This window comes from Delphinapterus leucas, chromosome 2, assembly GCF_059928025.1.
Source record: "Delphinapterus leucas isolate spDelLeu-1000000601 "Yukka" chromosome 2, BTC_Dleu_Yukka2, whole genome shotgun sequence".
Lineage (NCBI taxonomy): Eukaryota > Metazoa > Chordata > Mammalia > Artiodactyla > Monodontidae > Delphinapterus > Delphinapterus leucas.
Window position 1 is genome coordinate 138,077,190 of NC_143130.1, and position 21,559 is coordinate 138,098,748.

General features: G+C 35.8%; 1 protein-coding gene across 6 annotated transcripts in view; it reads left to right on the forward strand.

Annotated features, from left to right (window-relative positions):
• AP5M1 (adaptor related protein complex 5 subunit mu 1) overlaps nucleotides 1–21,228 on the forward strand; it is a 39,612-nt gene extending 18,384 nt beyond the window's left edge. For 2 of the 6 annotated variants that reach the window (XM_089907749.1, XM_089907750.1), the window contains 2 exons: nucleotides 1,351–1,429; nucleotides 3,328–21,228. In XM_089907749.1, coding sequence (XP_089763875.1) covers nucleotides 1,351–1,429; nucleotides 3,328–3,388 — 140 coding nt within the window. In that variant the 3' untranslated portion in view covers nucleotides 3,389–21,228. Of the gene's footprint in view, nucleotides 1–1,350 lie in introns of all 6 variants that reach the window. The other 4 variants (XR_016392178.1, XM_022570485.3, XR_016392179.1 and 1 more) reach the window with 4 other exon arrangements.
• The last annotated feature ends 331 nt before the right edge of the window (nucleotides 21,229–21,559 follow it).

The following is a 21,559-nucleotide window of genomic DNA, read 5'->3' on the forward strand; positions in this document are numbered from 1 at the left end:
GACCAGTATTTTAGGTTGTCTATGGGAAATATGTTGTCTCTTTAGATAATGTTTAAAATATTGTATCTTATTAATATTAACTAAACATATTGTAGTAATTTTCAGAGATTATAATACAGAATGGGATGTTTCAGTAATTCACCTGCTTCTTAATATATGAATGGAAGAGGTCACTTTAAATGCATAATTATGACCAATCTTTTATTTCTTTCTTCTGTTAGTTTCAGAGCATAGCTATCACTTCGTGCAACTATGTAAAAACCTTTATTTTGCCATCATCTTGACAATAAAATCTATATTCATAATATACAACTTAGTTCTGAAAATAGTTTAATAATGCTAATAATCTTAATTTAAATAATAATAGCTGATGTTTATTGCTTACTATGTGCCAGGCACAGTTCTGAGTATGTAATATGTGCTAACTCATTAATCCTTACAGCACCCTACGTAAGTGTTGTTATCTCCATTTTACAGATGAGGATGCTGACGGAACAGAGAGAATAGGGTCACATAGCTAGTAAATGGCAGAACTGGACTCAAAGCCAAGCAGTCTGTTTCTAGACCCTGACCACTTAACCAGTATGCTATGTTGCCTCTCAATGTCTTAACCAATATGCTATGTTGCCTCTCAATGTTACTAGGTTCTCAAACTGAACAAACAACAAAAAAAAGTCAGTGAGGTAATACATCCTACCTCTATCCTTTTCATTATGAAGAAGGTATAAAAGGCAGAATTGGATACATAGAGATGTATGGAATAAGAACTTACACATGTCTAGCTCCAAATGAGCATTATCATCTCAGTTTTACATATCAGAAAACTTTAAAGAGGTTTTCATTTGTCCAAAGCTCTTAAAACAGAAACCTTAAATTTGATCAGAACAATAAGAAACCACTGAAGCAACCTTTTTAAAACATTACTAGAAAGTTGGATGTGTATTTCCATCTCTGAAACTTTGAATGCATAAAGAATAGCAAGATCAGAATCAGAACTGTGGTGAAGAGGTTACAGAAGGGTAACAATAAAACTATTTTTAATGTTTTTGTAGCTGAAGTAATGGTCTATAAGAAAAAGAATTTAGGGAAGATGTGAGAAAAAAATTAGCAGATTTGGCATGAGGGATTTTGGCATATATAAGCTAAAAGATGGATTATTCATGTATTTAATGAAGCCATATTTTTAAAGTGGTGAAAGTTATAATAATGCCTTGATAAAAATTGAATTGAAATTGATATCTCAAAGTATTGCCTTCCTTGAAATAATTGTGTTCCACAATTTTAAATATCATGACTTTGCTTTCTCATTGAATTTTTAAGATAATATAATCTTATCATTTTTTTTTTTAGACCGGAAACTAATTTCTTCTGACTATTACATCTGGAATTCTAAAGCTCCTGCTCCAGTAACATATGGATCATTATCACTGTAATTGTCTCATGTTTAAATGGGATTTATACAATAGTAACATAAATTAAATCACAGTCTTTTATTTTGAAGGTGTATGCATATAACCTATGAGTGAAAATCATTGATTTAATTACAAAATGCTCTTGTTCAATGTTTTTAGTCTGATCTAGTTTGAAAGAACATTTTAAAGACTAATGTATCCAATTTCATTACCCTTTGATTTTACTCAGGTATGATTTCAGAGCATAAAATGTAGTGATTCACTTTCAGCTTATTGTAGACTAGTCTTGGGTTACCCTGCCATACATGTTTCTTCCTGCCCCTGTGGCAGACATGGCTAATCCGTCACAGTCCTCTTTCTCCACTGAGCCTTCCTGGATATGGGCTTAGGCTCCTCAGTGCAGAGCTGCAGGCAGCTGCTCCCAATAGATTGTAGATGACGTGCAAGATAAAAAACTATTTGCTCTTCCAAACCTAAGTGCTAAGTGCTAGTACAATGTGTTGTTACAGAATACCAGAGACCACATTAGAAACAACTTTGTAAATCTCTTGAGAAAACAGCTGATGAAAATGAAAGAAAATTGTTTAAATAGTAACCTGTTTTTAATCAGAACTATCCTACTGGCTAATAAAGAATCTGCATAATTCTATTTTGTTTATCTGTGTTCTGGAGTTACTTTTCAGGCAAGCTTATTAATCTGCCACAATAACATTTTGTTTAGTAAGCATATTAAGAGGGGCGGGATCCCTTCAGAAGATGAGCATAGTGTTTTGTGATTACTGAATATCTGCAGCCAAATTTTTAAATATAAATTTAGATATAATATCGGTCTTTTCCTGTTTTATTATAATTCATTAATGAATGAATTCAGGTAAAAATCAAAAGCTATTTTATGGGTAGAGAGTATCACTTAAATCTTATTTCAGTTTCATGTAGCACATTTTCTTTAAATTTGTCACCCTTGCTTCCTTATTGGCATGCTCTGGGTTTCTTCAGGAACGATCCAGTCATACATACTCTTTATTCTCTACCTGTCTTTACAATTATTTGTCACGTTCTGTTTTCAAAGTAGTTCATTGTCAAGTTGGACTTTAAATGACCATTCAAGAAAAGATGAAATCTCAAGAACCTCAAAACCTATTCCATGTCAAGTTTCTTTTTACAGAACAGAATTAGAAGAGTTATATAAAAAAAATACGCATTACAGATTAATATTCAATTAAATTATATCTTGGTTTCTTTTTTTTATGAGTCCTTAAGGAAAAGCTTAGAAAAAGCTGCTAACTTCTTGAAAGAGAGCTATGGTAGTTTGAAAGGAGATTGCATAGAAATTTAGGATTTGAAATGTAATTTTTTAAAATTAAGGTCAATCCTACTCATAAACTCATTTCCTGCAAGACATTATCATGGCATAATGTTCTATGTTCAAAATTATCCCAAGTAATGAAGAAAATAGAGTAACTTCCAGACCAGGACTTTAGCTTGTTATTCTAGGTTAATCATAGATAATCAGTAGTAAAAACGTTCCTTTTGAAAAAAGAAAAAAAATCATTCCCTTTAAGTTTTTTGATCTCTCTTAAACTCAAGGAAAGCTTAACATTTCACTTATATTAATGGAGCCATTTGTACATCTTGATTGTATAAGTGTTTAGCAAAGTATACTAAAATAGGAAAGAGGCATTTATCTAGTGAGTAGGCTGAGATTCAGTATAATAATCCCCTAGGCAAAACGTTGTAAGCAATCATAAAAACCAATGAATCTTTGATCTGACATTTCTAGAAACCTGAGGAAAATCTAAGGAGTACTGGAAAAGTGTAGGGACAATGGGGAACCTGATGCCATCTGTTGCCATTGCATTCTAACATAACGCTACAGAACTAAAACTAACTCATGTTTTCTTCCTGTTGAGATCAGCTGGGCACACTGTGATGCTTTGATTTTGTCTAGAAACCTGTCACTTCAGGATAATTTCTGAAGACAAAGTCTGTTTCCCGTTTGGTAGGTGACCTGTTTAATGTTTTCTCTGTGTCTGGGAACTCCTTAGTGTAATTAGCGACCTTTGAACTCCACAACTAATCCTGAGCTATTTTGTATTCCTTACTCATCTTTAAGGCTGGACCTTTCTTTTCTTCAGAGTCCTCTGCCACAATTAAAGAAGAAACAGCTGCATTTCAAAGGGATTCCGATTCCAGAAGCTTAATCGTGATTGACATGTTCTTATTCTAAGCTATAAGACACTCTAAGAGTCCTTTCTTGGGTTAAAACTTCAATCATTTTCTAAAATATTATCTCGCTATGGATTTTATTCATTTTCTTTGATAACTATTCTTTGCATTTTTTAACTTGAAAGATGCTGTGTGTTTGCACTGAATATGAGCACCTACTTCCAGTTAAAGGTTTGGATGGTGTCAGACCGCTGGATGCAAAATTGCTAAATTCCCTTTAGTGCCAAAATATGATTATGAAATCTGATGCCTATCATATGGGTAATTATTCTTCAGTAGATCCAAAATGTACAAAAAGTGTTACATTTCTGAAAATGTGCTCAAACTTTTTAAAGTCAGCAGTACCCTTAACAGTGTAAGACAATCCCCTTACAGTGGTGGGCATTTTTTACCTTTTACTTTTTAAATAATTGATTCAAATGTCAGGTTTGAAGTAAATAGCCTTATCAGGAATTCTTAAATTTTTTAAAAAATTTTTAATTAAGCATTAGTCTTACAAAATTAATTTTTTCACACCAACTCAATATTTTCAGTGAGTTAAAATTGTGGTTTTATATATACATTGTATGATTTAAGATATTTCAAAGCACAATTTAATACATAGAACAACTACTAGTATTTTTCTTCTAGTTTTTATTATAGTATTTCAGAATCCTTTATAGATATTCATGGACTCCTGCACCACCCCTGGGAGGAAGGTAGGTCGAGTTATCATCCAGAGTCTCTGCAGGGACCGCTGCCACAGCAGAATGGTTGTTTCTAAGACAAAGGTCAGAAAAGGGATGTTAATAAACAGTTCTCAGGTTTAAGGGACTTTTTTAGGATTACATCTTAAATTCCAACAAATCAGATTTAGGAGCTACTGAAAGTGAAATTGATCCATCCCTCATCCAAACTTTGCAATACTTTCCTGTTCTGACATCATTTAGATAGTTAGCTGTATTATCAGATTAGAAACCATTGTACCAGGCTGCTGAAAGGAAAAGGAGGCAAAAAGCTAAACATGGGATGAATTCTGAACCTTTTAACCTGGCTGAAGTACGTAGGTCCCTGTTATGCAAATACCTTCAATCCTCTGCTAAGTTCAGTGGAAATAATTTTCTTGAATGACAGGTTTATTCAGCAAGGATTCAGTTGGTGATTAATCCCCCTTTGATCTAGGGTATTTCACTTAACTACCAGTTACCTCGTTCTGACAAAGTGCAACTGAGATTAGGGAGATCACTAGAACACTACCAGGGTGTGCGTTTATTCTCTATAACCTTTTAAAGCAAGGGCCAAGAATGCAATTTATTTTCAGTATTTGAAGATGTAAAAGTCCTGTCTGCTAAGTTAGAAAGTCAATTGAATACCAAATGAAGTTTAGTTCTTATGTAATAGAACAAACATTTCTTTTTACTTTGCCTGGCAATGATTTTAGAAAACATAGGCTTTGAAGAAACAAAGACTACAGTTTAAGTATATCTTCTAGTTTTGTTTCATATACTAGAGTGTATATTTATTGGCCCTGAGATAACCCAAAAATCAAAGCTACAACTTACGCTGAGAAAATGCTTCTATTTTATTCAACTGCACAGTTTCTCCCCATCCGCCTCCATTAAAAAATGTCATGGTATGTGGTAAAGAAATCCAATTTGGGAAAACATGTCGCAGTACACAATTATTCATCTTAAGACTTGTGATTTCAAAGCTTTATTTAACTTTGTCCTTTCTTGAAAAAGAGCTTGTTTTGTTCCCATGATGAATCAAGATTTTTTTCATAAAAGTACCATTACAGAAATACTTCAAACTGATTATTTTAAGTTATCAAAATAACCATTTCGACAGTACTGTTTACTATTTTTTTCTGCCTTTTTCTCATTTAACTGGGTACCCTTCCTCCATAACTTTAAACTTTGAAACATTCTATGAAATTTTGCACAATATTTGAAGAATAAAATTGTAAGATGTGTTTCTTGACTAGTTTTATTATTATAGACAGCATTTTTTAATGCTTTGTAATTGTTCATTATTCTAGTATCAGTTTGCAAGTTATGTATTTGGATAATTTTCTTATACCTTTTTTTTGGCTCAAACTTTTTGTGATCCAATTTCTAAATTGAAACAGTGACTCAAATAAATGCATATCTAACTTATGTTTGTGCCAAATGAACATCTCTAGTTTGAATTTAGTAACCAAAATGTTTCTAAATATCTTTTGATAGCAAGTTACTTAACCACGGTAAAATTGAGGATCAGAAAAAATGTAAGATGGAAGGCAGGGTCCCCTGGCCATGTTGCTAAGAAACTAGTATTTTTAATAATTAACTTACTCTGTGCAGTAAATTTTTAGTTAATAAAATGTTACAATATATTTTGAAATATGCTATCAGAGAAAATATATTTATGTAAAGCATAGATGTATGTGTGTGCGTATTTATATAATGTTTTATGTTAGTGTGTACAACTTGGGTTTCCCTATGAAATATTTCATTATGTCAGAGGAAGAAGAATATTTAAAGTTAAATATTCAAATGTCTTCCCTGCAAACACAATGTTAGTAGTAATGAAGAGGTGCATAAAATGAATATTACCAAAGAACTCTTGAGGTTACTCTTATAAAATGGTTAAAACTCTTATGAGTTGAAAGCTTTTCAGCTAGCTTCTAGGTTTTTTTTCAACAACTGTTTTATGGATATGATAACATTATTGTCTATATATAGCCTGGAGCAATGCAATGCCTTATCTGTATTACTAATTTACTGCTTTGTAAGCAGGTTACTTGAGGTCCAGGTTGACTTTTCTCAGGCCCTGGCCAATCTGTGTAATTGATGGTAGTGTGGTGTTAATATATGATGCACAGCATTTACATATTGACGGATGCCCTGAGGTGGAAACCACCTGCTGAATTGTTTTTCCAGTAGGACATGAAAATTTGTATATCTTAATACTCCATTAAACATTTAAAATCAAACTATGTTTCCTTTAAATGTCTTCTCTTTAAATGGTAGTTTCTGTGAAAAAAAAAGGTTATTTAGTTAACATACTACTAATAAATAAAAATGAAAAATTATTGTTATCCCTCTTAAATTTTTTACTTTTTCTTTCAAGGGACTTTAGTGCCCTCTGCAGGTTATATAAAGAGATAACTAGTGACTATATTTTAAACCCTGTGATTTTTCCCTTTTAGAAGCAAAGCCTGGTAAGTGTGATCCATTTTATTTATATTGTTAACTTTGTTAATTTGCCAGTGATTGAAGTAAGAGTTTCTTTTCTTTGCCAGTTTTATAGTTTTGTTTAGTGTGAAGAATGTAATACCATTGAATTTTCCAAATCACTTAGCTGGCACTCTTTAAATGTTAGAACTATAGTAATACACATTCCCTCACAGAAAGCAGATTGGGAAAACATTCAGCGATTTTGAAATTTATTGAAAATGTGGAGAATAACTTGATTATTTCCCATTACATTATTAGAATATTATACATTGAAATAAAATAAGCCTTTTCCAGTATGCATCATGTAAATTTTAAAAATTACATGAGTTTTATTTCTTAATCTTGTTGATGAGTGATGATTGTGTTCAAGCTCAAAACACGAGACTACTTAGAATTTCTTTAAACAAAGTTAAGGTTGAACAGATAATGCTTTGGTATTATTGTTGCATAGGTCCACTAACCAGAAAGAGTATTTCTATTTGAAGAACCAAAGGGAAAGCTTTCGTATCTGAGTCACTCATTTCAAAGAACACATACTTTCTCAATGAGTATGACAGATTTGTTTCTAAAGGATATAGGAATTCATTTTGTATATGAAACTATAGAACTGGAGCACCAGTGGCACTTCTGATTCACTTAAAGCTGCCAGGGAAACTAAATATGATGAGAACAAGAGGAATGACTGGATCAAGTTAATAGAAATAGTTCTGCAAGCCACATAATGATCCTGATCATCAACCTTGAAAAGTAAATTAGAACAAGCAAATTGCTGTTGAAAAATTCTTTCAGCGCTCTGCTGTTGCTACTCAGCTAGTCATGACTCAACCAGAGACAAGGAAAAAGTGCACTCAGTTTTGCATTAACAAAGGAAACATTATTAAAGTGAATGTTTACATTCTGTTTATTGAAGTGTTCAAAGAATATTTGTTGCATCTTCAAGCAACCTGCTGTTCTCCCAGCTATTACAGTGCATGAGTGATAATAAAAATGAGTCATTTGTACATTTTAGAAAAGTAAATAAATAGCATTTAACTTGTGTTTCTGAGCTATCTTACTTCAAAATATTGAGGTATTAATACTTTCTCTTTTAAAGATTTTTGTCACTAGGAAAAGTATCCTATTAAAAAAAAACCTCATTCACTTGAATACACCTTTGAATTATTTTCAAATGCTTTATGTAACTTTCCTCCCAGAATCTACAATGCATAAGAAATAATCAACTGAAAATAATTTTTTAAATGAAAACAATTGTGAAGTTACTTGAGTGTGTAATTGAATATATAATATGTGCATTGGAAAAATAGCTTGATAATTATGAGAGCTTTTTTGAGCTACATTTATCTTGAGCTACTTCATAAGAAAAAGTTGAGAATTAAACAAGACAGCAATTGGAAGCAGGCATACCAATCTGACATTTAGAAATTTAATAAGTATTATATGTACTACTAAAATTGGGGGAAAGTCAATAATTAAAAATTCAGAATTTTAGCTTTCATCTGTGGAAAATGAACAATCTAAATCACTTTTAAATTTTAGAAGTGTAGTGTTTAATAGGGGTTTAAATACCATATTTTACTTGGTCCCTTGCAGGTGTTATTGAATACAATTCAGTATTCTGTAATCTCTTATGGATTGAGTAATTTTTGAAGAATTGTCTTCTTAGATTCACCAAGATGACCAGTTGTCTTCTGTATTTCAGCCTAAAAATCTTTCTGTCACACTTAGCAAAGATTATTAGCCTATGCTATAGGCTCTTGAGAACCTCTTTGCCAGATATTTTATTATTTACCATTTCTATAGTATTTACAGAGCATCATATAAAGTATAGAAATAATTGATAAAAAATATTTCATTTGAGTTAACCTGGATATTTTATATTTAAAATGAATATCTTATTTAACATTTTTCTAAGGAACTTCAGTCTTTGTTCATAATCTTAAAAGAGTTTTTTTGAATCTAAAATAAAGCAAATGCCAAGCTTCTAACTCCACTTTTGCTAAGGAAACCACCAGGAGAAGTGGTTAATAATGCTTACAGCTTGTTAACTGGTAGCAGCAAGAGGACTTTTTAACTAAGGTGAATGTAAGTGGCTTCAGGCCCATAATTAAAGTATTTCCCTCATACTAAAATAGTAAGTCATTTAATTTAATGTTAAAGGCCTAAACAAAGTTGAACATAACATATGATTTGGATTTAAAAACTGCTGACTAATCCAGTTGAAATTGAGAACTTAGTTTAGTCAATAAAAACTCATAATTAGTATTAAACTTTTACTGTGCTCCTATTATATACCATTCCAGAACTAGACAAAAAATAGTACCTGATTTTGAATGGTACATTATAACTCCTGCAATGTGTTAGCACTGTAATATGGAAGACTACTTCTATACATTGTACAGAAATTGTCCAAAGAGGTGTGATGGTTGAAGTTCACCAGGCAGACAAAGGAAAGAAGGGCATCCCAGGGACAATGTCATATCCCTGGAGGTCTGTCTCTCCAAAAAGAGAATCCCAGAAACCCAGAAACATCTAATATAGTAAGTATATACATTGCAAGGGAATATTTTTTGCTTCCAGATGTTTGATATTTAGATAAATATAAACTTCTAAAGAAATTACTATATTTAATTCCCACCTTAATATACAGACATACTAACGCATTCCTAAAGACTCAAATATACACTCACACACTCTGTCTCCCCTCTCTGCCTCCCTTCCTTGCTAATTTTGAATGAATGTTCACATGTGCTCGTATGAGACTTACCTCTGCATTATCAATGAAGAAAATGTAATGATGTATAAATTGGATTATACAGAAAATATATAAGTGAAGAGCTGTTATATAGTTTGTTGATATGCTAATATACGTTGTACTCAGTCAGTTGATAAACTAAATTTTTTTAAGTACACCCAGATATTTATTTATAATATAACTTCTGTATTTTTGTCATTACCCACTGCAAGTGGATAATGCAAGAAGTCATGAAGCAGAGTTAATGCCAATCTAAAATGCCATGGTCTAAAAAGTCATAGCTTTTTAGCATTTTTATTTTTTTAATAGATCTTTATTGGAGTATACTTGCTTCACAATACTGTGTTAGTTTCTGTTGTACAACAAAGTGAATCAGCCATATGCATACAATTATCCCCTCCATCTTGAGCCTCCCTTCCACCCTCCTTATTCCACCCCTCTAGGTCCTTGGCAAAGCACCGAGCTGATCTCCCTGTGCTATGCAGCTGCTTCCCACTAGCTATCTGTTTTACATTTGGTAGTGTATATATGTTGATGCTACTCTCACTTCACCCCAGCTTCCCCCTCCCGCCGTGTCCTCAAGTCCATCTATGTCTACGTCTTTATTCCTGCCCTGCCACTAGGTTCATCAGTACCGTTGTTTTTTTGTTTTTTGTTTTAGATTCCATGTATATGTGTTAGCATACAGAATTTGTTTTTCTCTTTCTGACTTACTTCACCCTGTATGACAGACTCTAGGTCCATCCACCTCACTACAAATAACTCAATTTTATTTCTTTTTATGGCTGAGTAATATTCCATTGTATATATGTGCCACATCTTTTTTTTTTTTTTTTTTTTTTTTTTTGCGGTACATGGGGCTCTCACTGCTGTGGCCTCTCCCGTTGCGGAGCACAGGCTCAGGACGCGCAGGCTCAGCGGCCACGGCCCACGGGCCCAGCCGCTCTGTGGCATGTGGGATCTTCCCGGACCGGGGCTCGAACCCGTGTGCCCCGCATCGGCAGGTGGACTCTCAACCACTGCGCCCCCAGGGAAGCCCATGTGCCACATCTTCTTTATCCATTCATCTGTCAATGGACAGATAAATTAAAAAACTAAATTTTTTAGTTCACATCCAGTAGAACTGGGGAACACATTCTTAACCTTGTTTCATTTGAGTATATATATACATACATATATACACGACTGTGCATATGTGTGTAAGTAAAACAAAAATGCAAGCTCTAGAGCACTGCTCTTATGTATTAGTTTGCAAACTTTACCCCACCTTCCTCACCAATATTTTGAACTCCTTGAGGACAATGACATTCATCTTTGCATCTTTGTATTCCCAGTGCCACTAGAAAAAGAAGCTTAGCCTTGATTCACTAACACAATGAAATGTTAAATATGAAATAAAGCAGGTTGTCCTCCCACCTGAGACAAATCAATGATGTCGAGTGATTATGGTTTTGCATGTGTGTATAAAAAGTCCATTGGGCAAACAGTAGTTCCATTCACATTCAGCACAGGTGGTTTCTACCCTGTGATTGCCATCTCTAACACTATTTGGAGGGTTTGTCACCATCTGTGATACTGCTCTTCAGACACAGTGTGCAGCATTTTGGCTCAACCTGTTAGACTAGCAACAGCGGAGGCCTGCAGTTGCTGCCCATCATAGGACACATTCTTTGCAGTTGCACTTCCGTAAACCCTAAAGCATTTGGCACTCTCATCTTAGAAATTCCCTTCTGGAACTCACTCGACAATGGCTTTGTGAGCTCCCCACTATTCACCAGAGTCAATCCTGGTTTTGTTCAGTATAATATGACCTGGTATGCTATGACTCCCCTCACCTCATAAAGTCAGCTTTCGGTGAGTCCCATATACTGATGAAGTAGAGTTGCCAGTATCCAAGAATTCCAAGTGATTATTTTGAAAATTTCCATTTATCATAAAGGCAGAATGATGTAGAGGAAATATATAATCTTTGAAGTCATACAGGCCTGATTTCAAATCCCAGCTCTGCCATTTACAAGCTGGGTGGTCTTGGATAAATTACTTAATGTCTGTGGTCTTCACTTTCCTCCAAGCTTCATAGGGTATTGTGAGCATTGAATGATACAAAGTTCTAAGTACATAGGTATTTGATTAGAGTTCATTCCCTTCTACATCAAAGATTAAAAATGGCCTTTTCATGCAACTAGTTATTAGACAGTTATGCCTTCAGACTATCAAAATTATATGAATTGTCCATTTGACCTTGGTTTTGAATGTTCAGCTGTATATTGTATTGCAGGAATGCCTACTCCATTGCTTGAATGGGTCTTTGGGAGTTAATAAAATGGCCGTAGAACTGAGTGGGTTTAAGTGTTTATATAAAGTTTGCTAAAGTTTAACAATTCATCATTATTCATGGAAAGACATTTACGCAAAACTCACATATTATAAGGTGACATAACAGTCATATTCTGCCAAAAGTGGGATTGAGCGAAAATAAAATTCATCCACAGGAACATTGAACAAATGCAGTAATAACCCACAAACTATTAACAGAGCTCAATTAACTTCTGGAAGGCTTTTCTTTACAATGTCCAAGATACAGTCTGTACCATTCATAACTAATTGCTACGTGTGGGAATCATTTCTTCATAAGATGAACAACTGATTAAACCTGGTAAGGAAATAAATACATTCAGAATATTCTGACACATTATTTATTATGTAATATATAGACTATATGTACTAGACTCTAGGGAAAAAAATGTAAAGATTAAAGGTAAAGATTAAACAAAGTGCTTGCTTTCCCAGAATTTACAATCTGAAAGAAAGAAATGCTTTAAGTACCAACTCTTATCTCTTGAATTTTCTTGAAATTTTTTTCTTAAAAATAATAGAAAAAAGTGATTTAATTGACAACATAATTTTTTTAAATGGCAGAGTTAAATGGCTTTCCTGGTGGCGCAGTGGTTGAGAGTCCGCCTGCCGATTCAGGGGACGCGGGTTCGTGTCCCGGTCTGGGAAGATCCCACATGCCGCGGAGCGGCTGGGCCCGTGAGCCATGGCCGCTGAGCCTGCGCGTCCGGAGCCTGTGCTCCGCAACGGGAGAGGCCACAGCAGTGAGAGGCCTGCGAACCCCGCCCCCCGCAAAAAGAAAGGCAGATTGCTTGATTTATTGATTTAATGAAACATTTGAATCGTCAAATTTAGCTTCCTAGAAATCTGAAGTTTTGGATCAGGGCACTTAAATCTTAGTAATGCTAAAAAGAGTTGAAAATAATTTGTTCTCTTTTAACAGAATAGGAACATTTTGTTTTCTTTTATTCTACCAGCACTTTTGCCCAAATTAGCTCTACTGAATAAAGTACTCTGAGCTGCAGCTACAGACTTCTAATAGCAGTGGACATATTCCTTCATCTTCTCTAGGCCTGAGGCCCTACCACAACGCAAAGACTGTCTGATATCTGAAAGTGGAAAAGTGAATGGCATGATAAAATCATCGAGGCCTGTATGTGACCCTCAGGAAACTCGTGCTGAGGACCACTCCCCACACCCAGGGAGGGAGGAGCTTCCTAACTTCCCAGTCCTGCACCAGAGGCTTCCCTTGGGATGCCCAGTTGATGGTGCCTGAGAGCTTCCTAGAGGCCACATAAACTCACAGCTATTAATAGTTATTTCTCTTTATGTTTCTATTTCTAACAAACATGCTGGTTGTACATTTTTAATAGTAATATAAAGTTTCCTCTATTGATAAATTTTAAATGAATACATATAAAGCAAAATATAAATAATAGTTCAGGTAGTATTTGGCAACAGAAAAGTTGAAGCTCAAATGGGTACACAAAAGTTACCTTGAGCCTTTTTGAAAATGAAAGATTGACGCTCAGGGAATCTGAAATCAGGATGAGTCTTCATTGTTTTCCAGTAAAGCCCTTGGAGGGGTTAGTAAGCAGTGTGGTCAGTGGAGAACATAGTGTGGCTTTCAGGTTAGGCAGACACAGTTCAAATGCCATCTCTGTTTAAGGAAACCTTGGACCCAGCATCCTCATTTGTAAAATAGGAATCTTCATAAGATTGGTGTACGAATGAAATGACACAGCACATATAAAGTGAATGGTACACGGGTGATGGCACACATTCCCGTTGACTCGCCCTCAAATAATGATAGCTGTTTCTATTTTCTTAACGACTTATGAACTGGAAGTAGGTCACTATTATTTACATCCCAAGTATTTTCTTTTTTGTAATGTGCTAGCAAAATAGGGAAAAGCAAAATATTAAATCCCCACATTTACTGCAGGACAGACAAATTTAAAGTTTGTGTTAATGGCAAAGTTAGGTTTAGATTTCCATCTAGTTAAGCTAACCAGCCCCACTGCTTTTCCTTAAACACGCACACACACCACACGGGGGTGGGGACAGGGTGGGAAGATAGAAGAGAAAGAGAATGAACTCATTCACACACATATATATTCTTGTAACAGATCATTTTCCTCTCTGGTCACGAGGAAGCTGAGAGCTGAAATTTTGACCTTTATTAAAGATGTGCAGAGTTTTTCATATATATTTTTTGTCATCTTTGTATTGAATCATTTTACAATTCTAACTTTACTTTCCTTTGCCTCAATTTCTCTATCTTTTTATCCTACTGTATCCTATTGTATTACTCTATCCTATTACATTGAACTTTATTAATATTATACTATTATATGCTTTATTTTTAATTTCCTCAAATCATTTTTGGAATGAGGTTGAGAATAATTACATATGCAAAAGGATGTCATTGATCCACCACTGATAATGTTCTAGGCAAAATTTAAGAGAAAAAGATCAGAGAAAACTGAATATGATTCTGAAACTGATTATGTCAGTTTCCTGGTGACTTCTAACTCGAAGTATCTCACTCTTGTTCAAACACAGCTAACTTAGTTTTGCCACCATCACTGCTTTACATCAAAAACCATTAGAATCCATTTGCCTCTCTTTTAAAAATGGGACTCACATCATCAACAGCCCCACCAGTTTCAGGTATTCAAATACATATTGTCTTTCAGATTAATCTCCTCTAGAGGTGATTCTAGTGAAGCTATCATAGCAAGAAAGATATTTCGGGGACTTCTCTTTGCAAAAGCCTTCAAAGCTAATTTAGAAGCTGCAGAAGGAAAATGAATCTTATGATTGCCTCATTGTATTAAATAAAAAACCATTTTATCTAGCTTAATCAACCATCTTATAGTCATGGGGCTTAAATTTAAGAAATCAAATATTTGGAAGAATATGCCACATGGTTTAAAGGCTATTCACAAAGAAAAAGGAATTCCCAGAAAGATTTGGCACAAAGACAGAATCATGGAATAAGTGTGTAGTTAACCAAAGACTACTTCGAAGCTCAGTTGCAAATTCTGGTGTGTTTGTTTTTAAATGAATCTCAATAATAAGCACACCCCATATAGCATAATCCTACATGTTTCTAGCAAGCCAAAATATTTTCAATATCAGGATTTATTTGGGTTCTGTTTGTATAAAGCATAAAGATAAATTTTTAAAATAATCATTTGGGGGTCTTTTATAGCAAAGATCTATTTTGACAGGAAAATTATAGCAATTGTACCTGTAGTATATAGGAGTGAGACTGCTTAAAATGAAGGGGAAATAAAAGAGTATTTGTGCATGTGTTTTCATATTCTAATGTGGGTACTCTCTCAAGAGAAACTAAAAATTGTGTTTTATAGGTCATTCTCATTTTTATGACAATCTTGTGATTCCTTGTATTTAATGTTAAATGTTTCCTGACATTTTTACTTCAATTATTTTTAGTTATTCACCCACAAATGCAGTAAGGCTGACATAATTACCCCCTTTAATTCACAAAAGACATGTATTTACCTATTTGTTATAAGGCTTTTCAAGCTAGCATGCTGTTACTGTGACAAGACTATTTTGAACAAACAGTAGGTAAAATCATATCGTATGTTGCACAGCAACCCCAAGAGCTGAATGTTAATTTAACCGGTAAAGACAAAGTAATTACAATAGTAAGAATCCTTATCTTTTGATGGAGTTAAAAATGGAACTCAAATTGTTATACAAACCATTGGCTTAGTAATCACTAGACAAAACAACCAACATGCAAAGTATTATTTGCAAAGTTACAACTAGCTACTAGAGATGCTGGTAGAAGATCTCAGTGTAGTGTCAGTGTGGATATTGGTGGCATACCTGCAGTATCTGACATATGGAGTGGATTATTTTTTAACACCTATCACCTCCATATGACAAAATTATTTTCAGCATACGAAAGGAACAAGAATGATGGCCAGAAAAGGGGTGCAGATAATAAAAATTGTCTTTTATTGAATATAAATGTACATGTGTGTGTATCTCATATATGTATATATATGCCATATACATAATAATCATGCCAGTAAAAAATACAAAATAAAATATCACAGAACAAACTAAAATGTACTTACTTTTAAATTACATTGATGTATTTTTAAAGGGGGATGAATTTATACCTACATAACAGTTTGTTACAGTAACAAAAAATAACATTGCAGTAACTGATGTGAGTTTTAATAAAACCAAAACATATGCAAAAGGTACAATTTAGACAACTAAAACATACCACTGATGGAACATTCTATTTTCTTGTTATTTTTTAGTTTAAAACAAATGATTAACGATGAAGGTATTATTCTAATTGAGTAAAAGATTAGATGTTTGAAACAAAATTTACACTTCCCAAACAGAAACATTATACCTCAGAGTTAGTATACTGTTTCACTATTATAATAAAAACTGCCCAGAAAGACCGAATTGAAGCAACCCAAGTTCTATTTCTTCATCTTTCCAATCACTGTGCTAAATTGTTAATTTCAACAACAAAAAAAAAGCTGTTTAAACACAGGACTATGTAGTGCCCCAAAGTTTAGAGAGAGAAACTGCTTTCAAAGCAAGCTTTAACAATCTTCAATTGTTATTACTCTGGAAAGGAATGGGTGTAGCCGGGTCCACGTGTGGGGCAAACAGTATAACTGGGAATTCTCCAAATCAATCTACATGTAGGATACAGTGTTTATTAAAGGATAAGTTATCAAAATGTGCTCATTTTATATATTTTAACTCAACAATAACCACAGCAATTGTTTAGAATTTAGACTAAAAGAGAGTTTGGGGGAGGATTATTTCATCACTAACATTATTTAGAATTGTTGGCACATGGCAATAAAAAGCAGACCAACTTTTGATCCGTTTTGTTATTTTGTTTAGCTTCTCTACAGACAATGCATCCCCTTCTTGCGTACATGCGAAGAGGACCACCCTGCCCTCGATACATCACTGCCTACTCTCCTCTCTACCCGCAAAACATGCTTTGTTTTGTGCCACGTACACCAACTGCAGAAAACATCCAGAGATGTACGGCACCCACTGAAGTATTAGGAACCTGTGTGTTCCACCATTCAGAAGATTTGCTTTTCAAATAGGACTGCAGAGTGAGTAAAGCTTGGCACAAAGGCCAATGGTGCAATTTCTGACCTTGGGAGTGTTCTGTATTTGGAGTTATAGGGCCTCCATCCTACCTCTCAAATTACACCACGTCAACCATTCCCTACTCATCCTGTTCACGTGGTCCACCCTGATAAATTATTACCTCCAGATTCCAAATGGGGAATTAGGGCTTGCAAGTTTAACGGGGGATCTTCTATTCTGATGAGGACAGGTTTTCAAATCCCTTTGTAAAGTCACATGACTTTTCTATCCTAAAACTAAAACAAAAGCCCCCAGATCCAGGCAGTGCTGGTAGCTATGCAATCATGACTACATCATTTACTGTCTGTTTCCTGATCTGAAAAATGTGGGAGCAAGGCAAGATGACTGGGTGATCTCTAAGTCTCTGTCACCTGCTATGCTTCTATTATACATATAAGACACATTTTATGTAAACCAAATATTATCGTTTGTAGCCACGTAATTTGGGGAAAATAATTTGGGTGACACAAATTATTAGCAATAGGAAAGAGTGATGGTGATGGAAATGATGGTAGGGCTCATAGTTAGGAAGGCAAGTTGTGGAGTTATAAAAATCTTTCCCTTACAGAATTTTCTTTGTTGGGTCGCAAACACACACACATATACAAAGACTTTGGTAAATTCTGCCTACAATTTTTTCTTTAATTCAACAACTATTTATTGAGCATCTACTATGTTCAGGCATATTAGGCACTGGGAATTCAGCAATGAATAAAACAAACCCCTGCCCTCATGGAGCTTATACTATATTAAGGAGAGATAGGATATAAAGACATAAATAAGTGTTGAGAGTTTAGACGACCCTATAACACATATTCCTGCCTTGGCATTCATTTTATGTGGCCACACTGCCTGCTGGGACCTTGAACTGACACCATACCCGCAGAGTCACAAGATCCTGATATGACTCCCCCAATTGTGATAAGCACTCTCCCCCATCTCCCAGGGCCTCTCCTTGTGCACCCCTTAGATTACACCAAAACTGTACTCTTTTGGGTTTGAATTGACCAATTCAGCCTTCACCTGGGAACCCCAAAGCATTCCACCCGAGGACCCTATTAAGGCATATGCCCTGGGTCCTGCCACACTCTCTCTACCTGCACCCTGACTCGACCTCTCCTCATGGCCCCTCTCAGTGTGTCATGTACCTCCTCCAGGACCTATGAGTAATAAGTTTCTCTATTTCACTTTCCCTGGTGGTTTTCCTTGAACACCTTGTGGCTCACCATCCAACACCCCAGGGCTCTACTTAACAAATGTTAACAAAGTCACAACAATAAGTAAAATATGGCGTATGTCAGTAGTGACAAATTCTCTGGAGTTAAAAAAGGAGGGTGGGGGGAGGAAGAAAGATGCAGAGGTCCAGAGGGTGGTGTAATTTCTACAACATAATGCACAATGGCCACAGAACCTGAGGGTGGAGGTGGCAGGGGGCAAGAGTAAGCCTTCTGGTAATCAGGGAGAGAGCAGCAAGTGCTGTGAAAAGTAGCTACCACACGATTCAGGAAAGGGAGGTGACCGCGCTTGTCACAAGGACTGGTGACGGTGTAATTGGGAAGTACTCTACTTCTCCAACTCAGTATCTTGTTACGAATTAATGATTTTAAAACAACTGGTTATTTCACCAAACACCTAAAGCCTAATTGTAGTCGCAGACTATCTCCTGAAACACGGGCAAAACCCACAGACATTAAGGATAATCATGCTTGAAAGACTGTCTCCTAGGCAATACTGTTTCTCAATAAGACATAGTCTGCTATTCAACTTAACATTTTTCTTTTCAGCTTTCTCTCAGTCACTATTATTGGAAGTCAGAGGTTGGAAATTTGTAATCCAGGAAACCCCTCAGGGTATTTTGAGGGTTTAAACTGAGAAGTTGCCCAATTCCTGGAGGTGTCAAATTCAGGGAAGGGTGGGGAGAGAGGGCTCTGGGTTGAACCAGTCCTGATCCAGAGTTACTGAGGCTGACCAGGACGTGGGGTATAAAACAGAAAAAGGCATACTCTGGTCAAAGCTAGCTCCTAGGAAGAGGAGTTAGCCTTCATCTAAGATCGGTTTTGTCCTGCTGAGAGAGGCCTCCTTGCAACATGGATGGGGGCTGTTGGACATTCTTCAGCAGCGACCCTGTGGGGCAATAAGAAGCAATAGCAGTAGTGGACCGGTGTGATCGAGGTCAGTGTTCTGCTTCATTGAGTGGAGCAGTTTTTTCCCCTCCTGTGGTCATCTTCTTAGCAGAGGTAACAAGGAAGCTACATTACTCACAGCGAACAAATCCATATTTTCTCGAATTAGGTTGGTGTAAACATTTCTTGGCTTTAAGCCCTCTTAACCTTCCCTTTTACAAACCACGCCATTCAGCTGATGTGTGTTCTCCAGCAAGCCTGCCAATAATACTTTGTAGTCAACTCTGAAATAAACTTTCATCCTGACTCCCTCTGTTTCCACAAGCAAATGACTCACTCAAATTTCATAGATAAGAAGTGAGAAAAATGTAAATGTGATTCTTTAAATGTCTCCTTTGGGTTCAGGGAACGCACTTTGTAGGGGCTAATTGTCAGAAAGTTTAATTGTTACCCTGCACCTCCAGCTTCCCTCATGTAGCGCCATAGGTGCTAATAGTGAGAAAATTTGTGCCCCTGCTGTGCTCTCTTCATTAAGCTAATGGAACATTTTCCTCTCATTTTCTCCCTAGGGTGGCTGTAGGAGTACAACCTTATAATTGTTGCTCTAACTGTAATTGGAAGTAGTAGGAGTGTATATAATCATACTGTCTTTCCTATGTGGTAGTCGTTTATTTATGACCTATTGATAATAGGTCCCAGCCAGCAGCAGAAGACCGTGAGGATTACATTAGCATTTCCTCATAGGAGAGTGACTACTAAACAAAGACCATTGTTAACCAGAAAGAACACATACTAGGGATGGCCCATCATACCAAATACTGCAAATACTTGCATACCAAATACTTGCATCATTACTGCAAAGATTGGCCCCTCTGGGTATCATGGGTGTTTTTTCACTAAAATTAGTGGAGACTTCACCTTACCTTTCTTTAGATATGTGAACTAAGCTTCATGAGTCTTTTGGGGAGGCTCTTGAAGGCCATTGCATACCTTCTTCAAAGTGATGGGGAGTTTTATTTGGCCACTGAAGTCTTTAGAGTATAATGGGCCTAGAGAAAAACTCACAATTTAGCATCCACCACCCTGATTCAGGGCCACTGGGCTGCACTGAGTACAGATTGCGGCCAGCAGGACCCTCCCCAAAAAAGGGAGGCTGAGATGCCCTGGGAACCTGTTAACCCAAATACAAATTAGGAGATCTGCTGAGGCACCAATATCTGTATTGTTACATCTTGACCTCTTACAACATACTTTGATGAAATAACCCTTTTACTATCTTTTACAAGATGTAACATTCTTCAGGACATTGAGTATTCTCTGAAACTTCTCCACAATTTGTGTGCTGCATTTGGTCTTCGGTTAAAGAGTAACTGAAGAGAACTTGCATGTTTACCATTTACTGTTTAAAATAGTTCTATTCAAGGACTGCCCTTTACTTTTGGACAGAAAGTATCTTCTAAGGTCAGTACACAGAGCTCATAAATGTATAAAATTAGGTTGGCATCCATGGGAACATAGCATTGTGTATTCTGCCCCCTCAAAGATACTGAACATCTAAGAATTTAATGCTGGACAGGATGCACAGTCAAATATCTGAATTGCTAAAACTTACAAACTGCAAATGTCTGCTATGTGGCAAGCACAATGCTAAGAATAGTCACAGATATTGTTTCATTTTATACTCCTGTAGCAGGCAGAATAATGACCTCCAAAGATGTCTGTGTTCTAATCCCTGAATCCTATAAGTATGTTATCCTATATGGCAAAAAGGACCTTACAGATGTGATTGAGCTAAGGATCATGATATGGGAAGATTACCCTGGATTATCTGGGTGGGCCAGTGTAATCACAAGGATCGTTGTAAGAGGGAGGCAGGAGGGTCAGCATTGGAAAAGAAGATATGACCACAGAAGTAGAAGTTGGAATGATGTGGCCATGAGCTAAGGAATGTGGGTATCCTCTAGAACCTAGAAAAGGCAAAAAAAAAAAAAAAAAAAAAGGATTATCCCTCTAGAGACTCCAGAAAGAATACAACCCTGCTGACCCATTTCGGACTCTGACTGCCAGAACTATAGATAAGTTTGTGTTGTTTTAAGCCACTAAGTTTGTAGTAATTTGTTATAGCAGCAATAGGGCACAAATACAACTCCCAACAGCTTTGCAAAACAAATTCATCTCCATTTGGCAGATGAGGAAACTGACGTTTAAAGGGATTTGAGAGGCTTAGTTCACCCTGCTTCCTCTCACAATGCACAGTGTGTAGATATTTTTGAGCGTAGCAGCTTTCTCTCTTGAAGCATGTGGGTTCTCCCAAGGTTCTGAAAAAGCTGCAAGATG